The 26,460-nt window shown below is 40.3% G+C and overlaps 1 protein-coding gene across 9 annotated transcripts in view; it reads left to right on the top strand.

Annotated features, from left to right (window-relative positions):
- Positions 1–254: 254 nt before the first annotated feature.
- ep400 (E1A binding protein p400) overlaps positions 255–26,460 on the top strand; it is a 37,024-nt gene continuing 10,818 nt past the window's right edge. For 6 of the 9 annotated variants that reach the window (XM_081349224.1, XM_081349230.1, XM_081349225.1 and 3 more), the window contains exons 1-41: positions 255–421; positions 3,273–4,624; positions 5,629–5,736; positions 5,936–6,020; positions 8,371–8,756; positions 9,101–9,406; positions 9,531–9,716; positions 9,912–10,052; positions 10,397–10,475; positions 10,561–10,619; positions 10,728–10,782; positions 10,865–10,954; positions 12,414–12,527; positions 12,672–12,859; positions 12,987–13,164; positions 13,292–13,428; positions 13,632–13,801; positions 14,540–14,714; positions 14,830–14,966; positions 15,062–15,248; positions 15,326–15,495; positions 15,915–16,105; positions 16,869–17,069; positions 19,036–19,197; positions 19,323–19,466; positions 20,469–20,551; positions 20,632–20,930; positions 21,015–21,217; positions 22,336–22,505; positions 22,780–22,976; positions 23,060–23,171; positions 23,421–23,726; positions 24,135–24,209; positions 24,310–24,444; positions 24,530–24,571; positions 24,815–24,965; positions 25,060–25,295; positions 25,408–25,581; positions 25,671–25,721; positions 26,037–26,173; positions 26,319–26,375. In XM_081349224.1, coding sequence (XP_081205350.1) covers positions 3,305–4,624; positions 5,629–5,736; positions 5,936–6,020; positions 8,371–8,756; positions 9,101–9,406; positions 9,531–9,716; positions 9,912–10,052; positions 10,397–10,475; positions 10,561–10,619; positions 10,728–10,782; positions 10,865–10,954; positions 12,414–12,527; positions 12,672–12,859; positions 12,987–13,164; positions 13,292–13,428; positions 13,632–13,801; positions 14,540–14,714; positions 14,830–14,966; positions 15,062–15,248; positions 15,326–15,495; positions 15,915–16,105; positions 16,869–17,069; positions 19,036–19,197; positions 19,323–19,466; positions 20,469–20,551; positions 20,632–20,930; positions 21,015–21,217; positions 22,336–22,505; positions 22,780–22,976; positions 23,060–23,171; positions 23,421–23,726; positions 24,135–24,209; positions 24,310–24,444; positions 24,530–24,571; positions 24,815–24,965; positions 25,060–25,295; positions 25,408–25,581; positions 25,671–25,721; positions 26,037–26,173; positions 26,319–26,375 — 7,397 coding nt within the window. In that variant the 5' untranslated portion in view covers positions 255–421; positions 3,273–3,304. The remainder of the gene's footprint in view (positions 422–3,272; positions 4,625–5,628; positions 5,737–5,935; positions 6,021–8,370; positions 8,757–9,100; positions 9,407–9,530; positions 9,717–9,911; positions 10,053–10,396; positions 10,476–10,560; positions 10,620–10,727; positions 10,783–10,864; positions 10,955–12,413; positions 12,528–12,671; positions 12,860–12,986; positions 13,165–13,291; positions 13,429–13,631; positions 13,802–14,539; positions 14,715–14,829; positions 14,967–15,061; positions 15,249–15,325; positions 15,496–15,914; positions 16,106–16,868; positions 17,070–19,035; positions 19,198–19,322; positions 19,467–20,468; positions 20,552–20,631; positions 20,931–21,014; positions 21,218–22,335; positions 22,506–22,779; positions 22,977–23,059; positions 23,172–23,420; positions 23,727–24,134; positions 24,210–24,309; positions 24,445–24,529; positions 24,572–24,814; positions 24,966–25,059; positions 25,296–25,407; positions 25,582–25,670; positions 25,722–26,036; positions 26,174–26,318; positions 26,376–26,460) is intronic. The other 3 variants (XM_081349226.1, XM_081349232.1, XM_081349231.1) reach the window with 2 other exon arrangements.

Consider the following 26,460-nt stretch of genomic DNA (forward strand, 5'->3'; position numbering starts at 1 on the left):
GCAGAAAATCGCCTTTCACCTATATATATTTCTGTGTATATATAAAATTCTACTACATGATTAATACCAGGGCTCTGTTAATACTCATCATCCATGCAAGGTGAGTAACGAAGGGAAGCAAAACCTACGGTAGTCCCGCCCTCCCGCATACGCTGCTCTTTTTTTCTGTGTCGTGATTGGACAACAGCCCGTCAGTCAAGTAAACGTCACGCTCTCAGTCAAGTGTTTCCGGGTATTCGGAGAAGAAAGAAAAAAATTATCAGTCTATCGCCATGATTCACACAGAAACATCTGTCATACGCTAATAACAGTTTTATTGACTGTGTATTCGTGAGAGTGGAAACCCACAGGTGTTTTGTCAATTAGACACTGAGGGTAGAGTTTGCAGTGGATGGTTGGAGCGCGGGACGCCGATTGTACAGTAAGTGGCGCGTGTTGATGTTTGTGTTTAGCAGGCGAGCTAATGCTCCGCGAGCGGAAACTCACACATATTCTGCTTTGAATGCTCACATAAACCACACCACTACACACACTTAAAGAATGCACAAGGGTATGTTACACGTGTTCGTACTGGATCAGAATAGCTATTTGTTGATACGAGAAGAGTGGGTGGGTTTGTTAGCTGTGTTAGGCTGTGGCTGACTATATGTCAGTCAGCCTGAGAGCAGAGAGGGGTTTACTAGTAAACACAGTGTTGTCAACCCCATAGTGGGTTTTATTCCTTGCTAAAATATACCGTGGAAATTATGTTTCCCCCCCAAATACCACAGTCACTATTGAAAAAGCATAAGTTAATACAGGGTCTGATTCAAACATTAAGAATCTGTCAGTTATTTCACATTTAGTTTAATATCTATTTTTTTATACAATGGCTTGTGGCTAGTATAAATACTGTAAAGTTACTGTAAAAACATCAATGTGATATTTTTATCGTAAGCTGTGGTTACCATGGTGAATTTCTGTTAGAGGTGGTCGGGATGTAGTGACTGACCGATTCAGTATTAGTCAAATCAAGTCAATTTTATTTGTATAAAGATATTCACAAAACACATTTTCACAATCCCTGAGACACATTTCTTGAAAGCTTCACCCATTTTCTCACAGCTTTACACACAAAACCAAAATTTCAAACTACATTTACAAAACCATTGACTCTTCTGGCAAAATCAAACAAAGCTTTCAGATCATGCACAGGTCAGTCAATATATAAACACTACAGTGCATTCATTAGACATTACAAAAAATAAAATAAAAGTGGAGGACACACATCCAGATCATGTAGTTACAAATTGTACAATTACTTAAAGTATAGTGATCACAATTTAGTAAGGTGAAAATACTGTATACTGTATGTATTGCAAGTATAGTATTGTATTGAATATTGTATAGTATTATTGAATTTTTGTATATTCAGCACTTGCATATGGTGAAAATGCACTAGCCCAACTGCATAATGTCAAAGAGTATTCTAAATCAAAAGCATTTTACAGTACATTCAAAAAGATTTTGCAAATGCAAGGTCATTGTGAGTTTCATTCTGCCTCAGCATCACGTCTTTGTGCTGGATCCGGCCTCAGGACAAAGGCAACATTGATGCCCTAACCCTAACATTGATGTCCCTTTTACACAACTGTCATTGTTTACACACAACGACTCAAAATTGTTCACTCTCGTTTCTAAACGTGATCAAACCAACTGTACAACATACAGGCCAGCTCAGACTGCACAGGTGCACTGAATGTTGATACGAACAATGGATGGAAACTATCTGAGAAGGAGAGGAGGAAGAGCACATAGGATGAGGTGGATGAAGAGGAAGAAGATGAGGACAAGAAAGAGCAGTGTTGTCAAGGCTGAATCCGGCCTGGACAACACTGCTCTTTCTTGTCCTCATCTTATGTGCTCTTCCTCCTCTCCTTCTCAGATAGTTTCCATCCATTGTTCGTAAAAAAATTGTGTTAGTAAGTGAGAATGTATTTAGAGTTTTGCAAATGGTTAAATGAATAAATGTAAATGTTAATAGAGTCTACTGTCTAACTACCAGAACTTTTTTTTGCCAAAAGAGTGATTTTATTTGACTAAATATGGTTAGGCCACTGAGCATTTGGTTCACAGGGTTTAGTGTTTTAGCTATTGAGAAAAAAATTTATATCCTCATGTCTTATAGTCGCTTTTAGCAGATTTGAGCTGGGTGATAATTTGCATTTTATATTGTTTTACAGGAGTATACTGTATGCATGAATAAAGTTGGATGCATGTATCCTACTATATATATATATATATATATATATATATATATATATATATATACACTGTATGTGTATATTGCTTTACGTAAATGTACTGTGTATGGATATAGTACATTTACATTTAAAGGGTAAAAATGAATGTCCCATAAACATTTATAAATTAATATACTTAATTAATAGTTATTGTATAGTATAGACACTACTACAGAGAATTGAACAAAAATATTTACTCAAAACAGAAATAGTTTATTATCCATTGACAAGACTGTTGGTAGATTTAATAATTCACACAGGGGGGTAAGGTAGCACCTTGGTTTATTACATGGTTTATTATATGATGATGATGATGAATCTTTGAAGACTAATTATTGGCATATTAAAGGGATAGTTTACCTAAAATAAAAATTGCCATTACTCACCCTCATTTCGTTCCATACCTGTATGACTTTTGTTCATTTTAGAAACAAATTAAAACATTTTTAATGAAATCTGAGATATTTCATTTTTAATGAAATCTGAGATATTTCTGTCCTTCCATTGAAAGTCCATTTCACTAAAAGTTCATGCATCAAATTAAGACATTGTAAAAGTATATAATTCAAGTGGTTGAATCCAAGGCTACTAATGAGACACGATCACTTTAAGATGAACAGATTTAATTAAGGCTTTTTTTCATAAACACCATTGTTTGTTGCACATTGATTCCTGCATGTCAAGTAAGCATGTTGAAGCATATGTTTAAAATAATTGGACTTTTTGGAGTATCAAAGTTTTGATTTCAGTCTAAATATATTCATACTGTTATTTATGTGTAAAATGAGGTTTTGAAACGACATAAAGGTGAGTAAATGTTGTTGATAGAATTCAATTTTTTTTTAATTAACTGTCCCTTCAGTTGGCCTGGGTCTGTTTGAACTACAAATTATGAATGACTGTTTCCCTTGAGGTTCAGTATTAATTAATTTCTATATCTTTGCCCAAATATATGCATGATAGAAACGTTGCACTGTTATCTCCCCACAGAGTGTCTTTTAATACAATAAAAGTGGCACGAAATGCACCATGGAGGAGGCCCACCAAATGTGCAGAGGAACCTTCAGAGAACAAAGTCCTTCACTGGATCTGAAGCAGAAGAACAGCAGCAACCACAGCAGTCCCAACAGCAGCAGCAGCCCATGCCGGTTACCCAGCAACAGCCAGCAAATGCCAATCACCCCCAGTCACCGGTGACATCTTTTGCTCCATCTGCAAGTCCCTCTGCGCCACAGTCTCCCAATTATCAAATCATCATGAGTCGGAGTCCGGTCACAGGCCCGAACGTGAACATAACTTTACAGAACGTGGGACCAATGGTTCCAGGGAACCAGCAGATCACCCTCGCCTCCCTGCCTCTCCAGAGCCCGGCGTCCCCTGGCTTTCAGCATCAGCCCCAGCAGTGGAGGTTCGAGCCTGGGTCTTCGTCTTACATCCAGGTGACGTCACCCTTGTCCCAAAGCCTACAGCCTCAAAGTCCCACCCAGCACAGTCCGGTCCCCATACAGGCTGTGCCCAGGCCGAACGCTCCTGTGTCGGCTCTGGGAGTGTGCGGTCAAAGCCCGACACGGTTTGTGGAGGCAGGGATTATGGTTAGGCAGCTCAACTTGGGTAGCCCATCAGCCCATTTCGTGTACCAGGATGGAGCAGGATTGGCTCAGCTGACTCCGACCACAGCAGGACCCGTTCAGCTGACCTCACCTGGGACTCCGGGGGCCATCAGAGAAAGACGCCTCTCCCAGCCACACTCTCAAACCGGGGGCACCATACACCATTTGGGCCCGCAGAGCCCGGTTGCGGCAGGGGCTGCTCTCCCGACTTTAGGCAGCCCTGGGCATATCACCACCTCCAATCTGCCTCCTCAGATCAGTAGCATCATCCAAGGCCAGTTAGCACGACCCATGATTTTTGAGAAGACTGCGCAAGGCGTTGTGGGAGCATCTGCGGCACCCTCTTTCGGGGTCCCATCCGCCATCCCTCCCTCCAGCCCATCCAGGAGCAACCCTCCCCAGGGCCTTGCCAGCCAGTCCATGACCCCCACCAGTATGAAGAAGATGCAGCCGAAAAAACTGGAAGAGATTGCGCCCTCAAACCCAGAGGTGGCACAGTTGAGGAAGCAGTGTCTGGAGCATCATGGGAAGAAAATGGAGAGTCTGAAGGAGGTGTTTAAGGAGTACCTGATAGAGCTCTTTTTCCTGCAGCATCTGCAAGGGAACATGATGGACTACATTGCCTTCAAGAAAAAGCCTTGTGTGCCTCTCTTCACCTACCTGAGGCAAAACGATCTTGACCTTGAAGATGAAGAGGAGGAGGAAGAGCAGTCCGAGGTCATTAATGATGAGGTAAAAGAATGCATTGGGCTCTTACTTTCTGTTTTCAAATGCACTTTTCTTTGTGTAAGTCTCAGTGATAAGTTTAGTTTCACTTATAACAGTGATAAAAAGGTTTAACACTACCTTTTATTGTGTCCAAAAAATATTTTAGGAAACATTTCGAAAAACTGTTTGTAAGAAACGTTTAAATGTAATGGGGTTTAAAAGGCATCATGTGGTGTAACCATCAAGTAAATTTGACCTTAAACTCATTTTTACCTTAAACCTTGAATACATGTGAGTGTGTACACATCATACTCTTTATTTTAAAACCGTTTTGAAATGTATATTTTTAAGTAAGAAAGCATACAATACATTTCAAACGTTTGGGGTCAGTAAAAATGTTTTGAAAGAAGTCTCTTTTGCTCACCCAGGCTGTATTTATTTGATAAAAAAAAAACAGTAATATTGTGAAATTTGTGGGATTTGCAACACATGACATTTTACAGCCTTTTCACCGCCATAACTTTCAAATGTCTGATATTTTAAGAGGATTATTGACCTAAGAGACAGTCACGGAGCTCTTCAGGTGTCCTCTCTATGATATAATTTCCTGTTTTTTTTTTTTTTTGCTTTTATTGGTCAAATCACATTTGCCAAATATTAATATCCAGTGATGCAGTCAGTGTTTTGTTAAAATATTCTCTCTTTTTTTCCTAAGAAAAAATTTGTATCAAACTACTAAAAAAAATCCTTTCAAAGAATAGTTTTCCTAAGGATGGTTTCTCTCTTCATTAGGATATCAAGACAGCTGTACTATCACTCTGACATTTTTACTTTATCTCCCCCAATAATATCAAAATAAATGTTTAGAAATCTATGTATTTTTGACTAAATTAATAGATCCAGATCATGTCTCTGACCCATGAAACAACTTTTCTTTGTAGAGAACTGGTCTCTATTTCTTTTGCAGACATCAGGATGTATTTTCTGTGGCTTTGTATCTTTCATCTGTTTCTATGACAACCTCTCAGGTGAAAGTGGTGACTGGAAAGGATGGGCAGACGGTGACTCCTGTTGCTATAGCTACACAACTCCCACCCAACGTGTCTGCAGCGTTCTCCGGTCAGCAGCAGTTCCAGGTGATGGAGGCTTCCTTACTGGAATTGTGAAGGAGGATTCATTCAGAACATTTCAAATATTTTTAACACTCGTTTTAATTATGTGGTTTGAGAGAATTGTGACATTAGACATAACAAGGCAAGATTTTGGTTAAGGTTAACAGAAGTGTTTTTGCTCCGTGTGAATGAGACTCACTTTGGTTTGTCTTCCATCTCACAGACTCATGTCGGGGTGGCAGGTGGCAGCATCTCTAACCCTGTGGACATGGAGGCTTTCAAACGGCAGCAGGCCATGGCACAAGCAGGTAGGGCGACGTTGACGCAGGGCGAAGGTGGAGGCCAGTTTTCTTTTGTTTTCTTTGTTCTTTATCCCCCTTTTTGTTTTATGCCTTTCTGTTTGCTGTTGTTAGTTTCCTTTTCTCCCCTTCCAATTTGCTTCTGCTTACTCAGTATTCCGGCATCTTTTCCCAGCTCTGTGTTTGAAGCCTGTAATCCAGAAAACAGGGAACGGAACTTCCCAACAGCTTCCTGCTGGTGTGCAAACATCATTGCCATGTGCCAAGTGTTTTTTTTTTGTTGTTGTTTTTTTTCTCTCCTTCTTTTTGTTTTCTTGTTCTATATCTCATTTTTTTGGGAGGGAGGTCTTTTGCGTTTTGAGGGTATTGTGTGTTTTGCATCCCAGATCAGGCTAAGAGGTCCCGGATGGAAGTGGGTCGGCATGGGATGATATTCCAACACCCCGCTAACACCCCGCTGTAACTGCTTTAGGATCTCCCGGCGTTCCCCTCCAGCAGCTCATGCCGACAGCGCAAGGTAGGAGCGCCGCTGCGTCACGGGCCAGGTCCGCTCTTGTGTCCGTTATTCAATGCTGCTGGAGGTCAGGGTTCATTCCAGAGTTCCCAAAGTTGATCCCACCTTTTTTTCCAAGCATCATCTACCAGTTGTGATCCACTTGTTGGGACTCAGTTCAGTCTCAGTTCTCATCTCAAAATCTTTTGCTAACCATCAAAGGGACAGCTGAGCAGAAGATGCAGCTGAAGATCAATTTGGAAGACATCACTTTTTTTCATTTATGATTTGCTCATTAGTTCCTTGAGCCATTCACCTCATTTGTGTACGTTCTTCTTCGCCATAATGGCATCTCTGATTCCATCCATGGTTCATCAGATGATGAGCCCCAAACTGTCCTCTCTACTGGGATGTCCTCTTTCACACCGTGTTTGTTTTCCTTTTAGTTCTGCGGTTTTATAGTTGACATCTCCTCTCCTGATCCTACAAAGATCCTCCTTCACTTCCCTAAACTCACTGCATTCTCAAATTGGAATCTCAGTGCATTTTCAATCTTGGTTCCCTCCATCTAGCAAGTTATTTTAATTTCTCCTTGTTTTATCGTCATTATATTTTCAGTTCCCACCCTCATCTTCGGTTTCCATAAAATTCCCTCATGACCTGATGGTGAGGAGCCGATAGTGGCGCTCAGGAAAGCTCTTATAAACAAGCAAATTAACCTCAGAAAGCTCCGGAGTTGAAAACATTGCTGTAGTTGGTAATTTTGCTCATGATGAAATGCTAAAAGAGGGAGATACTTTGTGTTTACAGCTGGGCTTTACCTTCTTGTGTGCTAAACTTCCCTTGTCATTCCTCTGCTATACCCTCTGCTTTGCTGTTGTTTAGCACGTGTATTAACGCAGATGTTTCAGACATTACCTGCTTCATGCATGTTCATGAAATGTGTCAGTGCTTCAGTCGTGTCCATTTCCTTTCCTTCTTTTGAGTTCTTCTCCTGTTTTTTTATTTTTTATTTTTATTTTTTATTTTGTTTTCTTGATTTTTGTTTCTTTTAATATCTAGACTTTTCCACTTATGGATAGATCAGTGGTAATGCATGATTAGTTTTGTTCTTCTTAGTAGTATTCTTAAGCATTGAATGAAGTATTTTAATTTTCACATTTACGAGTTCTAATTTTCCATTATTAGAACATGTAAATCTACCTTGAGTTTTGTTATTTAGTCATTGTGACATGATCTGTATTTTTCATTAATGATCCCTTTTCTTCAGCATTGTGTAACACATTGCTGGTTACTCATAACATCATACCCATAAAATCAAAAGTTTGGTTGAAACATAAATGGGTAAAATGTCTATTGCTATAGAGTTCTATTGCACTCCACAATCAAAATACATTTTTAGAACCATATATATATTTATTACAGGCTGTAATGTGTAAAGAAAATGTGTAAAGATTTTAAAATGTTACATAGTCATTATATAGCCTAAATTATATTAAATGCCACATAATACAATTTAAATAAAATCTAACATTAAGGTAATGTGAAATGGAGTTGAAATGTTCTTAATTGTCAAAAATAATGTAAATTCAAATGCTAATCTTTAAAAAGCAAAGTAGAATCTGGGTGTGAAATATGACTCAGACATGTTCTTTCACTTTATCTAAAAACAAGAGAGAATTTGTTTGGATATAAAGTGTCACTTTTAAAATTTGGGCCTTTCAGGTAAACAGACAAGACAATATATGATTTCAAATTCTTCATTTTTTTCCTTTGGAATTCTTCCTTGCCCCCCATATCCCTCTATCTGTCTCTCCTCTCTTTCCTCTCTCTACTCTGTTTCCTTCATCTTGCCCCGTGAAACAGGAGGCATGCCCCCCACCCCACAAACAGTCCAGATTGGTGGGCAGAAACAGAACCAGCAACAGTATGACCCATCCAAAGGTCCCCCGGTCCAGAATGCCGCCAGCCTTCACACGCCACCCCCGCAGCTTCCAGGCCGCCTACCCCAGGGTGGGATCCCCATGACGGGTCTGCCTCTCTCCCTGTCCCAGGGTCAGGCCATGTTGGTGGACCAGCAGGCTCCGATGTCTGGAGGTCAGCTCCAGGTGAAGGTTCAGGGTACTGGGGCCGTGCTGGCTCCAGTTAACCCACATGCACAGCTGCAGGCACAGCTTCAGCAGATGCAGTCAGGACTCCACCTCCAGTTGCAACAGCAGATGCAGCAGTCGGTCATGCAGCCTGGACAGGCAGTGAGTATGCTTAAAAAATGTGCCAAGAAAACCTCACTAACCACATTGAGAAGTATGTCTTCCAAGTTTGAAAAAGCTTGTTCTGCTTACTGTGATAGTAATAAAAGTGTGTTATGATGGGCAGGTTTTGATTTGGCTCTTTAGCTTTTGGACTGTCAAACAATTTGTGAAATTTGCCTGATGACACTTTTGGAAACTAAAAAGTGGTATAAAATCATCACAATGTTCACAATTTTGTATCGTCAGCAAAACCATTATGAATATATCATGAATATTCAGTAAATATTGCACAGCCCTATTACAACAGTAGATTTATTTACACTTCATCTTCTCTTTTTTTTCAGACTGTGACGCTTGTTCGTCCTGGATCAGATTCCTCCCAGCCTGCCCAGCGTTTGATGTCTAACTCTCTCTCCAACGCTGCCATGTCTCCTACTCCTCTCACATCCCCGTCCTCTCTACCCTCCCCACACCCTTCTGTCCCGGTCCGCACCCCCTGTACTGGCCCCAGTCTCTCCTCTGTTGCCCAGTCCAAACTCGCTTCCACGAATGGCACCACTGGGCTGAAAATGTCTGGGCTGGGTCAGAATCCGGTCGGGCAGAACTCACAGGAAAGCTCTCAGGACAAGCAAGCAGAACAAGCCAAGTTGGTGAGAACAATTACAATATGATCTTTAATATGTTCGGTATATGTTAATATCAGCTAAAAATAGGTTACTTTGTTGTATATGCTGCCTATAATATCTCAAACAAGATTGTTACAAACCATTGTAGGAGAGTCACGTGCACCAGCGCATTTCAGAGCTCCGTAAAGAGGGCCAGTGGTCAGCTAGCCGCTTACCCAAGCTGCAGGAGGCCTGCAGGCCCAAATCCCACTGGGACTACCTCCTGGAGGAGATGCAGTGGATGGCGGCTGACTTTGCCCAGGAAAGGCGCTGGAAGATTGCTGCTGCCAAGAAGGTGAGAAGACGTGCACTCAGTCTCCGATATTTGCAATGTCTCAGACTGCATTAATTGAGCCGATTGCTCTGTGACTCCTAGCATAGGTAACACCTCAATGCATTCGGCCACATGTAATAGTGACAGTGACAATTAATTATAGAGCAAGATAAGATTCTGCTTTGATTTTGAGTTCAATGTCATCTCTGTCTGTAGCTTGTGCGGACATGTGCACGTTACCATGACGAACAGAAGAAGGTGGAGGAACGCGAGAAGAGAGAGGAGGAGATGAGGCTGCGACACATTGCCAGCACCATTGCCCGTGGGGTTGACTACTTCTGGTCCAACATCGAACAGGTACATTTACTTATTATTGATACCAGTATTATTTTGGTTATTTTATTATTTATATACTATTATAGTATTTATTATTTTGAATTGGCTTTTATTTCTATAATTTTAGTTTAATTTTATGTGCTTTTGTCATTTTAGCTTTAAACATACTTTAAACAAATTTTTTTTCAGTAAGTTGCCAAGGCAACATTTCAAATTTTTCATAACACTTCTAAGGGGTCATTCACACAGAATGCGCTTTGCAATAAAAAGAAAGAAAAAACAAGGCTTGGGTCAGTGAAAAAAAAATAAGAAGTGCAATGTAATGTAAAAACGTGAATAATTGATTTCTTTCCCTCTTACCACAGGTTGTGGAAATCAAGCTGCGTTTTGAGATCTATGACAAACAGCAAAAAGTTCTCGGCCTGCAGAAGGCTGCAAGTAAAGGTGAGGTTAAGTAATGATTATATCTGACCTGTCTTAACTGTTTGTCAGAGTTTATTAATTCAGAAGAGACGATGTATTGTTACAGGTCATTGTGCTAAACCGGCCCAGTCTTCCGGAGAGAAATCCGATAAAGAGAGTAAAGCGGTAAGATCTTCTCCATGAGTTCTCAAAGATCCTTCCTCATTGCTGCTTAACTCATCCTCTCATTGTCCACAACTATCTTCAAACCTCATTTTTTTGTCCTTTAAGCAGGAGACTGGCCCATCCCGCAAGAGAAAGTCAAGCACCTCGCTGTCAGATGTAGAGGGTACATACTGCATTTCTACATAGTTAGCTTCTGTGTGCGCGTCTGTGTGCACGCTGCTTAATGCTCTGTTGTTCTTTTGCAGTTGAAGATGAGGAAAGTACAATAGAAGAGCAGGAGGCTACGGAGGGCGCAGCTGATCAGAAAGCCGAGCTGGCCGATCTAACAAAAGAAGGCAAGTTTTACATCTCAGACGTTTGGTCATGTCTTTGAACGGAAATAAATTTGGATATTGATATTTTGAAAATATATCAGACTATGGACGAATACATAGTATTGCATATTTAGTGATTGACTGAAATATATAGCTGCTTTTTATCATTTTTAAGGTCATTGATCATGCTGCATTGGTCAGTTATAGAAATATATTTGTATACTTGGCAATGCCTTTTTAATTTATTTTTATTTAATAAAAAAAGGTTTTAAATGATTTTCAGGAATTTTGTGTGCAACTTATGAGCTAATAATTAAGTTATTTTTAATAAATGTTTTTGAGTAATTTGATTGAATTTTGAGAGAAAATTAAGTTCCTGGAGTTTTGTGTACGTGTTTATATTGGCCAAGGCAAGCTCGTTCTCTAGTTATCAGCCACTGAAAACTTGAACAACTACTACTAGGGCCCTATGAAATCCGTTTTATTTTTCCCCAAATTCGTTTTTTTTTTTTTTTTTTTTTTGAATTTTTTTGGGCTCCCATTTTAATGGTTAAATTAAAAATTAGTAATCGGAAAGCATGTCTAATGATTTAAATCATGAAACTTAAATCATCCAAACTATGGATTCCATTTGAATGGTTTAATCACATTTTAATAATCAATAATTTAAGAATCAATTCTATGAATTTTTCTTTTGTGTGTGTATTTACATTTTTCTGGCAATCAAATGAAGGCATAAAACATTAATTTAATTTGAATCTTTTAATCATGTGAAATTAAACAAACTTTTTTGTCAAACAAAGTGCTGCACAACAGAGCTTTACTCTTAGAGCTAAAACTTGGAAGAAAAATTGTGATTATTCCTTAAAACATAAAGTTATAATAATAATAATAATTATTATTATTAAAACTTTGAGTTCGTATTATTATTACATTTAGACATAGCTAAATTCTACTGTACAACAGTATGTATTTGTCATAATTTCTGCAGGTTAAAACCGAACTTTCAAACAGACATTTGAGTTTCTGTGTGTTTGATATGCAGTAGTTTTTCTCAAATGAAACTGTAAAATGCTTGTGAAGTGACTCTAAGAGCGGCTCTGGAGAACTTCATGCATTCATGTCCTCATATAGTGAGGCGGCAGAGGCTGAAAACACTGCGAGCGTCACGCATGCTTCAGTGTGTGTGTGTGTGTGGTAAATTAAATTAGACAAAGATACTCTCAGAACATGCAGGATTCATATTTAAATAGTCTTTGTGGTTTAATACTCACAGACACTAGTCTGTATCGCACTTCGAATTAAGTGTACTGACCTACTTTTGATTTATTCATCCAGAATTTGACAAATTCCGTGAAATTCCGCGTTATATAGTGAATTCCAATTTTATGACTGGATCTCAGGATTCTGTCCGTGTTTTCCGCATCGCGGAAATCAAAGGGCCCTGCACTACTATAAACTATGTGTCTGTGTCTTGTAGCTGAAGTGCCATTGGATGATCTGGTGAAGCAGTACGCTGGTGCTTACGCCGAGGGCTTTGAGTGGCCGCAGCCTTCCATCCAGAGCGAGGATGAAGACAGAGAGGAAGCTGATGGTTTGTCTTAAGAACTAAAGCAATTGTTCATACATTCTCAATAGAAGCGTTGAAATACAAAAATATTCAAATAAATCAGTACTTTTGACCGTGTATTGATTTGATGTTGCAGTAACGTTTTTTTTTATGCTGTTCTCTGTTCAGACATGAATTCTCCATTGAACAGTCCACATGATGCAGTGCTAATAGACTCTTTGCTGAGTATGGATCAGTACCGTGGGGCTGAGCGGATGGCTCCTGGCCCTGATGGGAAGCCCACAAAGGATATCGCTGAGGTTGCTGCAGCAACAGACCTGATTCTGCCCAAAGGCAGCGCCAGGACCACTCTAACTGTGAGTCAGCTGTTACTCACAGGGACTGATTTAGACAGGAAGATTAAATATTCAATTGAGTGGTTGTTTAATTCAAAGTGGGCTCTCTGTGTTTGATTGTCTGACTCATTATCCCTTTTCATCTCAGAGTCGTTCCTCTCCTCCTGCTCTGCTGCACGGCTCTCTGAGAGAGTACCAGCAGGTCGGGGTGGAGTGGCTGGCAAACCTCTACCGCAAAAACCTCAACGGCATTCTGGCAGATGAAACCGGCCTCGGCAAAACTGTACAGACTGTGGCTTACTTCGCTCACTTGGCCTGCAACCAAGGTACCACCACCAGCCACTTCTAGCACATTTATAGATAATAAAAATGTTTCCTTAAGGTGTCAGAATTTTTTTTTTGTGAATTTAAGAATAAAATGCAACACATTCTGGTGTCATGTGGGTGTTGCAGGTATTTGGGGGCCTCATTTGGTGGTGGTGAGGACCTGTAAGCTGCTGAACTGGGAAATGGAGTTCAAACGCTGGTGTCCTGGACTGAAGATACTGCTGTACCTCGGCAGTCGAAGGCAGCGCAGACACAAGAGATTGGTACGAACCATGTACTTTCACATTCCAGACTTGCTGTAAATCCAGCCCTGTTGTCAGAGCATTTTTTTGTTTGCATTAGATAATTCCTGAAAATAATAAATTCCAAATGAGTTGGTAGGTCATTTAAATTCTTGGTTATGAAGTCAGCACCTTTTTTTCCTGTTGTCTGTTCTCACTTTCCCACTGTCGTCTAATGTGTGCAGAGGTGGTGTGAGCCCAACAGTTTCCACGTGTGTGTGACATCATACAAGCTTCTGCTGAAAGATCAGTCTCACTTTATGAGGAGGCGATGGAGGCACCTGGTGCTGGACGAGGTGCAGCTGATCAAGAATATGACTGAGAAACACTGGGAGACCATCTTCAACATAAAGAGGTTAGGAAACATGCCAAAACACTGGAACAATTTTCCATTTGGTTTTTGGATTTTAACTGCTGTTTTTACTGTAATTGTTACTATAACTAATACCGTAAAAAATTTCAATTGTTGAAATAAAGCTAAAACATAAATATTAAAAACTTAAAAAAACAGACTGAAATCAAAAATAAAAGCAAAATTGAAATATTAAAAAAATTAACAAAAATGACAAAAGCACATAAAATAATTTTATGTGCTAACTTAAACTAAAATTAAAATGTAAACAGAAAATATCAAAATAAAAGCTAATTCGAAATATTAATAATACTTATGTGTGTGTGTATGTGTATATATATAGATAGATAGATAGATAGATAGATAGATAGATAGATAGATAGATAGATAGATAGATAGATAGATAGATAGATAGATAGATAGATAGATACAGTACTGTGCAAAAGTTTTAGGCATGTTAATACCCCCCCACCCCCTTCTTCTATATTTGGGGGGATATTAACATGTCTAAGACTTTTGCATATATATGTGTATGTGTGTGTAATACTAAATTAAAATGATTGCTTTTAGTTTTTATTTTATTTTAGGCAAAATTTTATAGAAATGTAATATCCATTTATCTGTTATCAGCCTTAACATAAACAAATAATTAGATGATTATTTGCATCTTCATGTCGGTACATCCTTACTATTTAAGATATATTGTAAAAGTTCGAATTTTTTATATGATTTTCTCAACAGTCAGCAGAGGATCCTCTTAATCAACACACCTCTGCAGAACACTCTGAAAGAGTTATGGACCATGATCCACTTCCTCCTGCCTGGAATCACTCACCCATACCTCAGCTTCCCCATCAAACCCGGCACTGATCAGAACCAGGACTACTGCCACAAACTGGTCATCAGACTGCACAGGGTGAGGCCTGATGGAAGTTGTTTCTGGTGACTTTAACACAGGACGTTGTGCCTTTGGTTAACTACCTTTCACGAGCACCACGGTCATAATTTAGTTTTCTTCCTTTCTGCTGTAGATGATTCAGCCCTTCATCCTGCGTCGTTCCAAGAGAGATGTAGAGAAGCAAATGCCCAAGAAGTACGAGCACATTCTCAAGTGCCGTCTGTCCAAGAGGCAAAAGAGCATGTACGAGGACATCCTTATCCAGCCCAGGTCAGTACAGGACACACTCAGCCAAACACACCTTAACCAGCTCATTTCCAAGTCATCCATTTTGAGTGGTTTTCTGTTTTTCTACTGCCCTCTAGTGCACAGGAGGCTCTAAAGACAGGACATTTTGTCAGAGTCCTGGAGGTTCTTATGCAGCTGCAGAAGATCTGCAACCATCCAGACCTGATCCAACCCAGAGACACACACAACTCTTACATATGTCAGCCACTTCAGTACAACACCCCATCATTACTGCTCACCGCACTGCAGCAGGACCAGTGGAAGGTAAGCAAGAGAAATAAACACATGGACTGTGCAAGATAGAAGATGTTTGTTGACTAATGGGCCATTTTCTGTTCCAGACTGTAGATATGTCACTGTTTGACCTGATTAGTAACGAGGGCAAGTTGACTCGTTATGAGGCAGAGGAGGCTCTGCCAAAACTCAGAATGACCAAACAGCTGATCGAAGAGATCTACAGTGCACGCGACCCACCAGCACGACCCAGACCATGCAAGATCAAACCTATGAGGTGTCCATTCTTAAAGACCCACCACTCTCATATCATAATGAATTCTGTAATGTAAACAAGCATGATGAACCTTGACTGTGGTTCGCTGTAAATTCCCCTACAGTAATAACAGGGCATAATGTTTGTAAATGAGACAAACCTAATAATATCACAATACGGTGTTAATACTGATGTTGGTGCAATTGTTTTCACACCAAAAATCATTTCACTTCCTAGAATGATGTAATTATGGAACTGGTTCTTGTTAAATATAATCGGTATATTTCTTAATACATTGGTATTTTTTTACACAGTATAGTAGTGTATACTACTTTTGTTTTTATTGAGCATATTATGACATGTATGATGGGGAGATGACAATGTACCACAGGAAAGGACCAGATGAATTGATGCTGACTGTTGGATGTTTGTAACTTCAGGTTGTTCCAGCCAGTGCAGTATGGGACTAAACCAGAGGGACGTCTTGTTCCCATGACTAGCAGCACCACTCAAGCCCCTCGTGCCACTGCTGTGACTACTGCCCCCACCACCACTACCAACCCTGTTACTGCTGCTCCTAGCACACAACCCAGGGGCAAATCACCTCTTACCACAACCACTTCCGCACAGGGTAAGACCCTAACTTCTTACACAAACGTGTTCCCACACTTAGACCCATAACTCACAATTTACAAGTTTTTGTGAAGTGGTATGATATTTTTGCAGATGCTTTTTGATGCAGATGGTCTCCTCCCCAGAAAACATGCTCATGTCAGTTATTTGTTCCTAGGAATCTCTATTTACATGTTTTTTTATGTGTTGTTTGTTGCCATCTCTGATCTTGGTGTTAGTTTATTACTTAAACTAATATATCATAAGTTATGTTTTCTGAGGCTTCGCTGAAATCCCTAGAATTTTCATTTTCGGTTGAATTATCCTGAACTATAAGTCGGCATGAAATGGAAATTACTGTATTATTTTTTTCTTCTATATTTGTCAGTTGGGAATTGATTCCATCATTGTTGTTTGTTAATTGCTGTTATCTCATGTGAGTTGCACACATCGTCATAGAAGAGATGTCACTGCAAGAGTAGAAGGACAAAGGTATTTAACATAAATAATGCGCACGGATAAATCATTTATTATAAACGCTGCATCTTTACATACATTTTGATTTCATGGGGACTTTAAGCAATCACATAGCAATGCAATTTATCCGTGCGCAACTTTCTAGCACTGTGGCAAGCACCACTCAACAAACATCTGTATAATATAATAAATAATATAACATTGATTGTATGTCCCAAATAACAGATTTTCTTTAATCTTCCACCCCCATTACATTTGCTTTGAGTGGTCTGTTGAGATTGTTAACTCCACCTCTTTTTCCTTAGCCTCCGCAATCAAAAGCTCAACAGGACCACTCTTATCGGGAGCCACCCCTAACCCCCCCTCTACCCCTCTGGCTATGGGTGTGACCGGGGTCACTGCTATGCCTGCTGTGACCCCTCACGCCCCTGCCGCCCACCCCCTCCAGCCCAGTTTGGTAACCCAGAGGCTGGTGCTCAGCTCCCAGGCCCAGGCACGCTTGCCTAGTAAGTGGCCTCCCCATCACCGACAGCAGATCGGCCCTCTCCTCTGCACTCTCCCTTGTGCACCTGCACTTAAACGTTTCCTTATTATCATGCGCTCAAGCACAGCAGTAAACAACCTGAGTAAAGATCAGAGACAACGGTACGTCTCTGCTGAAGTGGGCTAGCTTTCATACAGACCTCCGCCAGAGAAACTAATGGTGAAAATTCAACCCGTAGTGTGTCTGCAAACAAATCGACACCGTGTCTGCTGGCATATCTCCAGTCTGATTTGAAGTGTAAAAATCTTTGGCTTCAGCAGATGACCTACGGTGGTTTCTCTCCTCACCCTTCGTAAACAAGCATGAGTCCACCAGATCTCTCTCCGGACTGCACCCGCTGCCTCCAGTTTTTCACTTCTTTTTTTGACATATTTATTCCCTTCCCTTTATTCTGGTTTCCATTCTGCATTTTAATGACTAATCTTTGTTTTTTGTGCAGTTCAGCTGAAGGATGATCCAGAAGCTTTCTAATATGATTTTGCCTCCCTATCGTTTCAGTGCAGCTTCTCTTCAGAGCCGTTTATTTCATAAGCTGTTTTTCCACTGTTGGGCCAGGGCGCACTAGGGCTAAAAATGAGCTGGGTGGGGCCAATAGCCTCAGACCTTGAGCCACGAGGCCAAAATCAAGTTGCGTTTCCACTGTCGTACCAGTAGCCCCGCAGCGCTACTGCTTGATTGCAAAATGAGCTTCACAGAAGTGAACGTTTGGTCTTTGCTTAAAGAGTTTAAGACTCGATATTTGACAAATGATTTACAAGGAAAAATGTTGCAGCTGACACAAATTAATAAATTACTGTCAGAGTGCACATCAATCATTCTGAATCAAACTGGTGTTTATCATTATCTCACATAAAAAGAGAACATGCATACTTATTCAGCTGCACCTGCTTCTGTTTAGTATGTGATACAATATTGATAAAATGTCATGTTTATGTCACATTTCTTTAGTAAGAATGACATCTCTCCTGTCTCACTATACTGTTATCCTTTCAGCTAGAGCAGAGGGAGCTCACGGACAGAGAACAAGAGTTATATGAGTAACCGGAGTATATGTAATTTATGCCATGTTGGATGCATTAGTCCGGGATAAATAACGGCACAGGGAAGAGAGAGATGAAACCAAATAAATACATGCATATGATTTGTCTTTGTTCCTAATCTTAATCATATGTGTATTTATAATGGAAATGATTAGCATAAGTATCCTTCAGCATTGCATATAAATACATTTCTGCATCATACTGTGATCAGAATCCCCATCGAATTGCAATCAGAAATTATTTCATACACTCGCTGGTGTCTGAAAGTGAGTTTACAGCTAAAAATTGTTTTCAATGTCTTAAAAGTTTTTGTTAGCTGGTAGCTTGATATAAAAACATGGGAAATGAGCAGCGGTGTTGACCATCTCCTGACTCCGATAAACTCTGCCTTTGTTCATGACCACTCCTCAAGCCCCAGTTGGCCAGCTTTGAAACAAGGTATTTGGCGGGCTATAAACCCACGGAAGTGACAGTGGAAACGCTACTGGCAGAAACGCTACGCACTAGCACGCTCGCTTTTGGCCCGACAGTGGAAATACGGCTATTGTCCTTCTGTGGGTGAAAAGAGCATCAGGCTTGTGGGTGCTGCTCCCCATGTCACATGTAACTATTGTTACATGGAAAACCTTTTAAACGAACAAAGATTTGCACCCACTTTTATTCGCTCTGCTAAACAGGTCAGACTGATTTCAGTTTGTTTGTTTCAGGTTTTTATTTGTAAGGTTTTGTTTGTGAAAGTGTCTTTCGTTTAACACACCCTGGTCACGCATGTTTCTTTCCGTGCTCACCCCGAAACTAACTCAAATGTTTTTTTTTTGTTTTTTTTTCAGAGAAATTTTCAGCTGCTTTGCACTGTAATTTAACATTAATCATTTTTCCCTACTGAAGGTGGAGATGTGGTGAAGGTTGCTCAGTTAGTTGGACAGGGCCGCATCACCCAGCCAGAGACCCCTGTGACCTTGCAGTTCCAGGGAAACAAGTTCACCTTGTCCCCGAGTCAGCTGCGGCAGCTCACCACCGGCCAGCCCCTGCAGCTCCAAGGTACACTCGGTAATGTCCAGCCCGTGTTCATCCTCTCTCTGTCTCATTTCATTACCATGTTCAGTCACTTGTGCCAGTTGATTTTATGTGTGTTCAGTGGCCTAATGCGACGCTTATGTATGTGTCTGCATTAGGCAACATCCTGCAGATTGTGTCAGCCCCCGGACAGCCTCTTCTCAGGCCACAGGGACCACCAATGGTGATGCCTACCGTGCCCCAGGCTGTGCCTGTCCAGAACTCCTCAGGCACGCCACCCCCTGCGCCCTCCACACCACAAGGTGAGACACTGCTCCATCCTAAAGCTGACTGTTATTCTCAATAGTGATCGACCATCACTTAAATCAGTGGTTCTCAACCTTTTTGCCAACAAAAGGACATTTTAAATGACATCTATGTAGGTTAAAATGTTTCTGCAACTTGTTGTTCCAGTACCTGCTTTTAGCTACTTGTTTTCAATGTTTGTTTGTTGTTATTTATAGCAAATAGGGCTGGTTATATATTAAAATAAAAATAAAAAAACTTTTTTTTTGTATAATTAAAAGATATCAAATAAAATTTATAATTTAACATAAAATTATAGTAAAATGATTTCCTGAATGATTCCATTCCTCTCTCTCCCCACAAATAGTGCTAAATAAAAATAAAATGCAAAAAAAAGCTCAAATAAATAATCTAATTACATAATTCCAAAATTTTCAAGAGCTCAGTTTTTCAGGGTTTACCCTCTTAATGCTCAATTAATTTACATGACCTTTCTAGTTATTTGTGATTTTATAAGCTTTTATAACATTATTTTTAATCACTAATAGACAATTTCTACCTGATTATTAAATGCAAGTAGACAACATTTTTATGTAGTAAGCTCATTTAAAAACTAGTTAAAAAAAGTTTTAGAATTTTTGTCATATGTAAATGTATCTTGTATAATCTTAACTGCTGTATTTTACTTTTTTGTTTAGTTTTTATTTTACTTTTTTTGTATTTATGCAACTCTTGTATTTTTTGTAACTCTACCTTATTAAATGTTAGAGCTTGACGTTGCTAGGCAAAATTATATTTATAGAAATTTTAAAAATGAAAGTTTTATTGTATTATTTATTTCAGTTCTAGACATTTTTGAAATCAGTCAAATAAAAAAATGTAAGCCATTTTGTGCCCCTTTGAAAGCGGCTAGTTGTTCCCGGCCCCCTGGTTGAGAACCACTGACCTAAATATGTGATATTCTACTGCTGTCTTAGATCATTTAAACTTAAGCTCTCTTTCTGCCTGTTTCCATAAAGCAACCAACATGGCAACCACAGCCACTCCAGCTACCACAGACACGGAAACAAACGCTAAACACTCAGCTAATGCCACAACACAGGTAAGTTTGGAAGACATGTTAAAGGAAATAATGAGGTCCATTGAATAGTTGAATAGAACCTTGTCTCTGTGTCTCTTTAGGAGTCAAGTGAGGAAAGAAACAGGCAGCTGAAAGAGCGTCTGGCTAGTTTATTTCATGCGAACGAAAGGCGGTCCTCGCGCTCTGTGCTGTATGGTTCAGACTTAATCAAAAGCTGCTGCATTTATGAGGGACGCCCTCCACCGGCCTTCCCCGCTCCCCAGCACTCCCGCTGGTCCTGGGTTGGCAGAGACAGTTGCATCAGGGCTCAGCAGACATACGTGTCCACAGTGGCTCCACTCCGCTCAGCGATTCTCTCCAACACGGAGCAGGAGGCGGCAGCATGCATCTTGTTGAAGAGGTCTGGATTTGACTATGAACTCTTTTGTGAATCGCAGTTTTGTGAGCTTTTCGTGATCTAATTCTGCTTCCTGTTATATTTTAGGTTCTCCTGCATACTTCCCGCTGCTGTGGCCCCACCCCCTCAGCTGTATGCATCTAATCCTCCACCATTTTACAGTATAGCACAAAAATCATTCAGGCGCCTGCTACAGGAAGTGTCTGCTCCACACAACACAGAGATCCGGACCTTAGCCTGTCCTCCTGTCACCAGCTTCCCTGATATACACATGCTTGAGATGGATTCAGGTATGCACAGCAGCACCTCAGCTCTTTTTCCTTCAGATTTGAATATTACAAATACTACTGATATTTAGTTGAGCATATAATTTACCCCTTTTCCACCAAAAAAGAACTGGTTCGGAACTGGTGCTGCTTCAAAGTTGGTTCAACTTGCGAACCTTCTCAGAACCTGTTTGTTTTTCCACTGACTAGAGAGCCCAGCGAACGACGTCGTTACGTCACGATGTACGTTGCCATACGTCTTAGCTTTTGCCAACTTCAAGCATAACAATTACAATGGCGGACTACATCGTCTTTCTTCAAATGTTTCTCCTGGCTTTGCAATCCTATATTGGGGTTAGAAGAAGACGTTTAGAACACATTTGTGCTGCTCGTCTGGATATAGACGGAAGTTACGTTCGAGAAGAAGTTCGGCAGTAACAACGCCCCCAGCCCCCAACGTAAGCATGACGTGGTAAAAGAACGGTTCTAGTCCAGCAAAGAGTTAGTGCCACTTTGGAACCAATTTTCCTGGCCGAGAACCGGTTCTTTGGCTGTCGAAACACAAAGAACTGGTTCGCGAGTAGGCACCGGCTCCGAACCGGCACCAGCACTGTCTTGGTGGAAAAGGGGTAATTGTATATTCTTCTATCCATCCTATGTGACACTGAAGACTGGAGTAATGATGCTGAAAATTCAGCTTTGCATCACAGGAACAAATTACATTTAAAAAAAGTTATTTTAAACTGTAATTATATTTCATAATATTGCTGTTACTGCATTTTTGCTTAAATAAATGCAGCCGTGGTGAGCCATAAGAGACTACTTTCAAAAACTTAAAAAATCTTACCAATCCCAAACTTTTGACCGGTAGAGTGTGTTTTATACTAGTCACCTTTATAATCCATAAATATCAGTATAAAGTTTGGCCCACTTTTGCAGCTTATTTTACCCAGTTGTAAACTGTCAGATTGTGTCTTCCTTTCCAACTTGGATAATCCCGCAATAACAGAATGCCATGGAAAAAACATAAAAAATATGGCTTGGCAATCTTGGGCTGCAACCAGCTGTTAAAAAGTATAAAATAAAACCGTTATAATGGTATTAATTTTGATGTGATGTAATGTTCCTGTATCTGATTGCAGGAAAACTAGAAGCGCTGTCCATCCTGCTGCAGAAGCTGAGCGTCGAGAACAGACGAGTTCTGATATTCACCCAGATGGCTAGCATGCTAGACATACTGGAGGCCTTCTTAGACCACCATCACCTCACCTATGTACGGCTGGATGAGAGTCTGTCACTGGAGGAGAGACGGGTAAGATACCTGGAGTAATATATTCACTGTTACTCTCTGTTGCTCTGGCTAAGTCCTGGTCCCACTGAGGCTGTAGTGGTGTCTGGGCTATAATCGAAAGGCCATATCATTGAGTGTTCTTCCCTGCCTTTTTGATTTAGTTGATTTAGAGCCTCAAAAGATGCTTACATTTCAATTAAACACCATTAACACCACTACTATGTGATCTTTGTCATCTTGTATTGAAAATGCAATACTTAACTTATCTTGTTTCTCATGTCCCGTTTGATTTCAGGTGCAGGTCAAAAGGTTTAACCGCAACAGACAGATCTTCTGCACCATCCTGACCAATCGCTGCTGCTCGGCCATGGGTCACGTGTTTGACGCAGATACAATTGTGTTTTACGACACAGACCTAAATCCCAGCATGGACATGCGCACGCAGGAGTGGTGTGACAAGATCGGTCGCTCCAAAGACATCCACATATACAGGTCAGACCGATGGACAAATTCAATTTAAGTTACTTGTCAGGTTTATTTTTGTAAGCTTTTATACTGACGCTGTGCTCTGTCAGGTTGGAGAGCGGGAACTCCATTGAGGAGAAGCTCTTGAAGAATGGCACTAAAGACCTTATACGAGAGGTAGCTGCACAGGGCATGGATTACACTCTGGCCTTTTTAACACAGGTAAACACACATGTACAGCCGTTTACTTCGTGTACACCAAATCTTGCACTTTTATGGTCATGTGATTACTGTAATTTTTTACATTGAGGGACGGTTTCAAAACTTATTAAGTTATAAGATTACATTTCAGTTGGGATGTGACCTATATAGGAAGTAGACAATGAGGCAGCTCACTAGGTTTGGGAACAGAGCCTGACTCTCACAAGCCACATAATGCTCACATTATGAATATGTGCTGGCCTTTCACAGCGCACCATTCAGGATCTGTTTGAGGTAGAGGCCGGCTCTGGAGAGAAAGTGGAAGAGTTTGTGGTCCTCCACCAGGAGCCCTCCCCATCTGAATCCATCCCCCCTCACGTGGCCAGACCCTACATCCAGGCCCTGAATACCATCCGACTGGACACCCAACATGAAGATGAGGAGGAGAAGACGGAGGTAAACAGAGATGTGAAAAGTGATAAAGAGGAAGTAGGAGGACAGAAAGAGATTGAAGTGGAGGAGGGGATGAGAGAGGAGACGTCTCAGTTAGAGGAGCTGGCGGCAGTGATGGAGCAGGTGAGGTTATAGAAAATTAATGTTTCTTGAACATTTCTTTGATCTTGTACGTGTTTTTATGCCTTGAACATTGTTATATATTTTCAGCATCATTACTCCAGTCTTCAGTGGCACATAAAAATTCTTATTATGTTTGTTAAAAATAGTTATGCTGCTTACTATTTTGTGCAAACCGTGATACATTTTTTCAGTATTATTTTAAATAGAAATCTTTCTGTAAAATTATAAATGTCTTTACTATCAATTTTGATCAATTTAATGCATCCATGCTGAATAAAAGTACTCATTAAAAAAAAATCTTACTGACCCCACACTTTTAAACTATACATTTCTGACACATAAAAATACATTCCGAAAAATGAGGAAGAGCTGTGATGTATTGATTGAAGTTTGTGGTGTGTTGTCTAGCTGACTCCTATTGAGAGATACGCACTGCACTATCTGGAGTATCTGCACATCAGCGAGGACGAACAGGTTATAAAGGTATGAAAATGATTTTAGATATGACAATGAATGTGTTATGCCCACCCTGTAAATACTTCAATACAGATTGTTTAATTGTCAGTGTTTGTGTGAGTTGCAGGAGCGCATAGAGGCTGCTAAGAGAGGCTGGGAGCTGCAGCAGCAACAGAAAGTGAAGGTGGAGAAAGAGGAACAAATGATCCTAGAAGATGAGGAGGATCTGTTCACCTACACCAGAGAGGATGCATACAACATGGTACAAATATATTCTAATGTGCTTTTCAGTAGAAAGTTATGTCATGTAGTGTAGATTCGATAACTTTTCCCTATCCTCTTTACAGGAGTATGTGTTTGAGAATGATGGACAGACAGAATTAATGCCGGTAAGTTGAAGACTGCACACTTTTAAAGTGTTTAGGGCGAATCTCACAAAAACACATTTTACCCCAAAATTATATTTATATTTGTCTTTTTATTTTGAATTTTTTAGGTAAATACATTTTATTTGTTTTTGATTTTGGTGTGAAATTCTTAAAAAAAAAAAAAAAAAAATTTTGATTCACCCCAATATTTAATCAGAAAGCCTGAAAATTGTTTCTAACTCTTACTGTTGCTTTATTTTGTAGCTGTGGACTCCCCCAACTCCTCCGCAGGATGATAATGATATCTACATTGACTCTGTAATCTGCCTCATGTATGACACTGCGCCCATGCCTGAGTCCAAACTGCCCCCGGTCTACGTCCGCAAAGAGCGCAAGAGACACATGGACCCATCAGGTTTGACTGCTCAAGAAACGCTGCCGACGTCTGAACTTGCTGTGCTCAAACAGATGCTAAATTCTCTATCTTTCCCTCTCCCCGCTCTCGTCAGCTCTGGGACGCAAGAAAAAGAAGGGCCATGGAGAATCAGTGATTCCTCCGCGCTCTCTCTTTGACAAGGCCAGTCTGCTCAAGGTAAGGCGGGAAGGCAAAGATCAGAAAAAGAACTTCTCTCTGAAGCAACAGGCTCCCTTCGCCAAACCTCTTCCCTCACTGCTCAAACCAGCCATGGAGGCCGGACAGGACAACCCTGAGTGGCTCATCAGTGAGGACTGGGCCCTGCTGCAGGTACTAGATCAATCACGTTATCACATTATCGTTTCATAAGTATTATGACCACACAGTTGTGTGTTGGATGGATAAGCTGAGGTTGTAATTCTCTTTCCCCCTATTTTCACAGGCTGTAAAGCAGTTACTGGAACTTCCTCTGAACCTGACCATCGTGTCTCCAGCTCACACTCCTAACTGGGACTTGGTGAGCGATGTGGTCAACTCCTGCAGCAGGATTTACCGCTCGCCAAAGCAATGCCGTAGCCGCTACGAGAACGTCATCATTCCAAGAGAGGAGGGCAAGGTGAGAGATTGTACCAGTATCACCTGGTTGTGAGTTGTTTTTTTTTACATTTTCTTTAACATTTTCTTTGTGACATTATTGTCCTACAGCTAATATATGAAGCTAACCCTAAGAAGAACAAGACCAAGAGCATTTATAAGGTATGTAAAACATTTAAAAAACAACAAAACAATGTAAAGATTTTTTCTAATTACTGCAGAGCCAAATTATTACATTGTTTAAATTAATAATTTTTTAGCTAACTGATTTGTATATGTACATTTCTGAAATACATAACTTAGACAGTTACCTCTAAATTGTAATGTGGACTCACATTATGCATTTTCTGTAAAGCTGCTTTGAAACAATGTGTATTGTGAAAAGCGCTATACAAATAAATGTGAATTGAATTGAATTGAAATTTTTTATGTGTTATTGGCTGATTTTGGTTTGGTAACGCTTCCTTTCCTGCGCAGTCCAAGAACAGTCGTCCTCTGCGCACATGTCAGATCTACACACAGGATGACAACGCTACACAGATCCAGTTGTACAACAGCCGTTTTGAGCTAATGAAAATCATCGCTAGCAAGAGGAGCCCACCCATAAAACCACTGTATGTGTAGGCAGTGTCCAACACACAAACAACATTAAAATCAACTTGAATGATGCAAAAAAAAATTTTTTTAAATATTTTATTGTAATTTTGTCAAAGCAAAAATGGAATCCTCTTCAAAATTTTTGGGTGTTTTTGTTTCTAGACTGGGCATGAATCCATTCCAGAAGAACCCCAAGCATGCCTCTGTGCTGGCTGAGAGGTATTGACTCTCCGCTGTGCTTGTACAAAATGTCCTGAAGTTATCAACTTCTAATATTTGACATTTTGGACTGATACTGATCATA

Source organism: Scardinius erythrophthalmus, assembly GCF_964197995.2.
Source record: "Scardinius erythrophthalmus genome assembly, chromosome: 20".
Taxonomy (NCBI): domain Eukaryota; kingdom Metazoa; phylum Chordata; class Actinopteri; order Cypriniformes; family Leuciscidae; genus Scardinius; species Scardinius erythrophthalmus.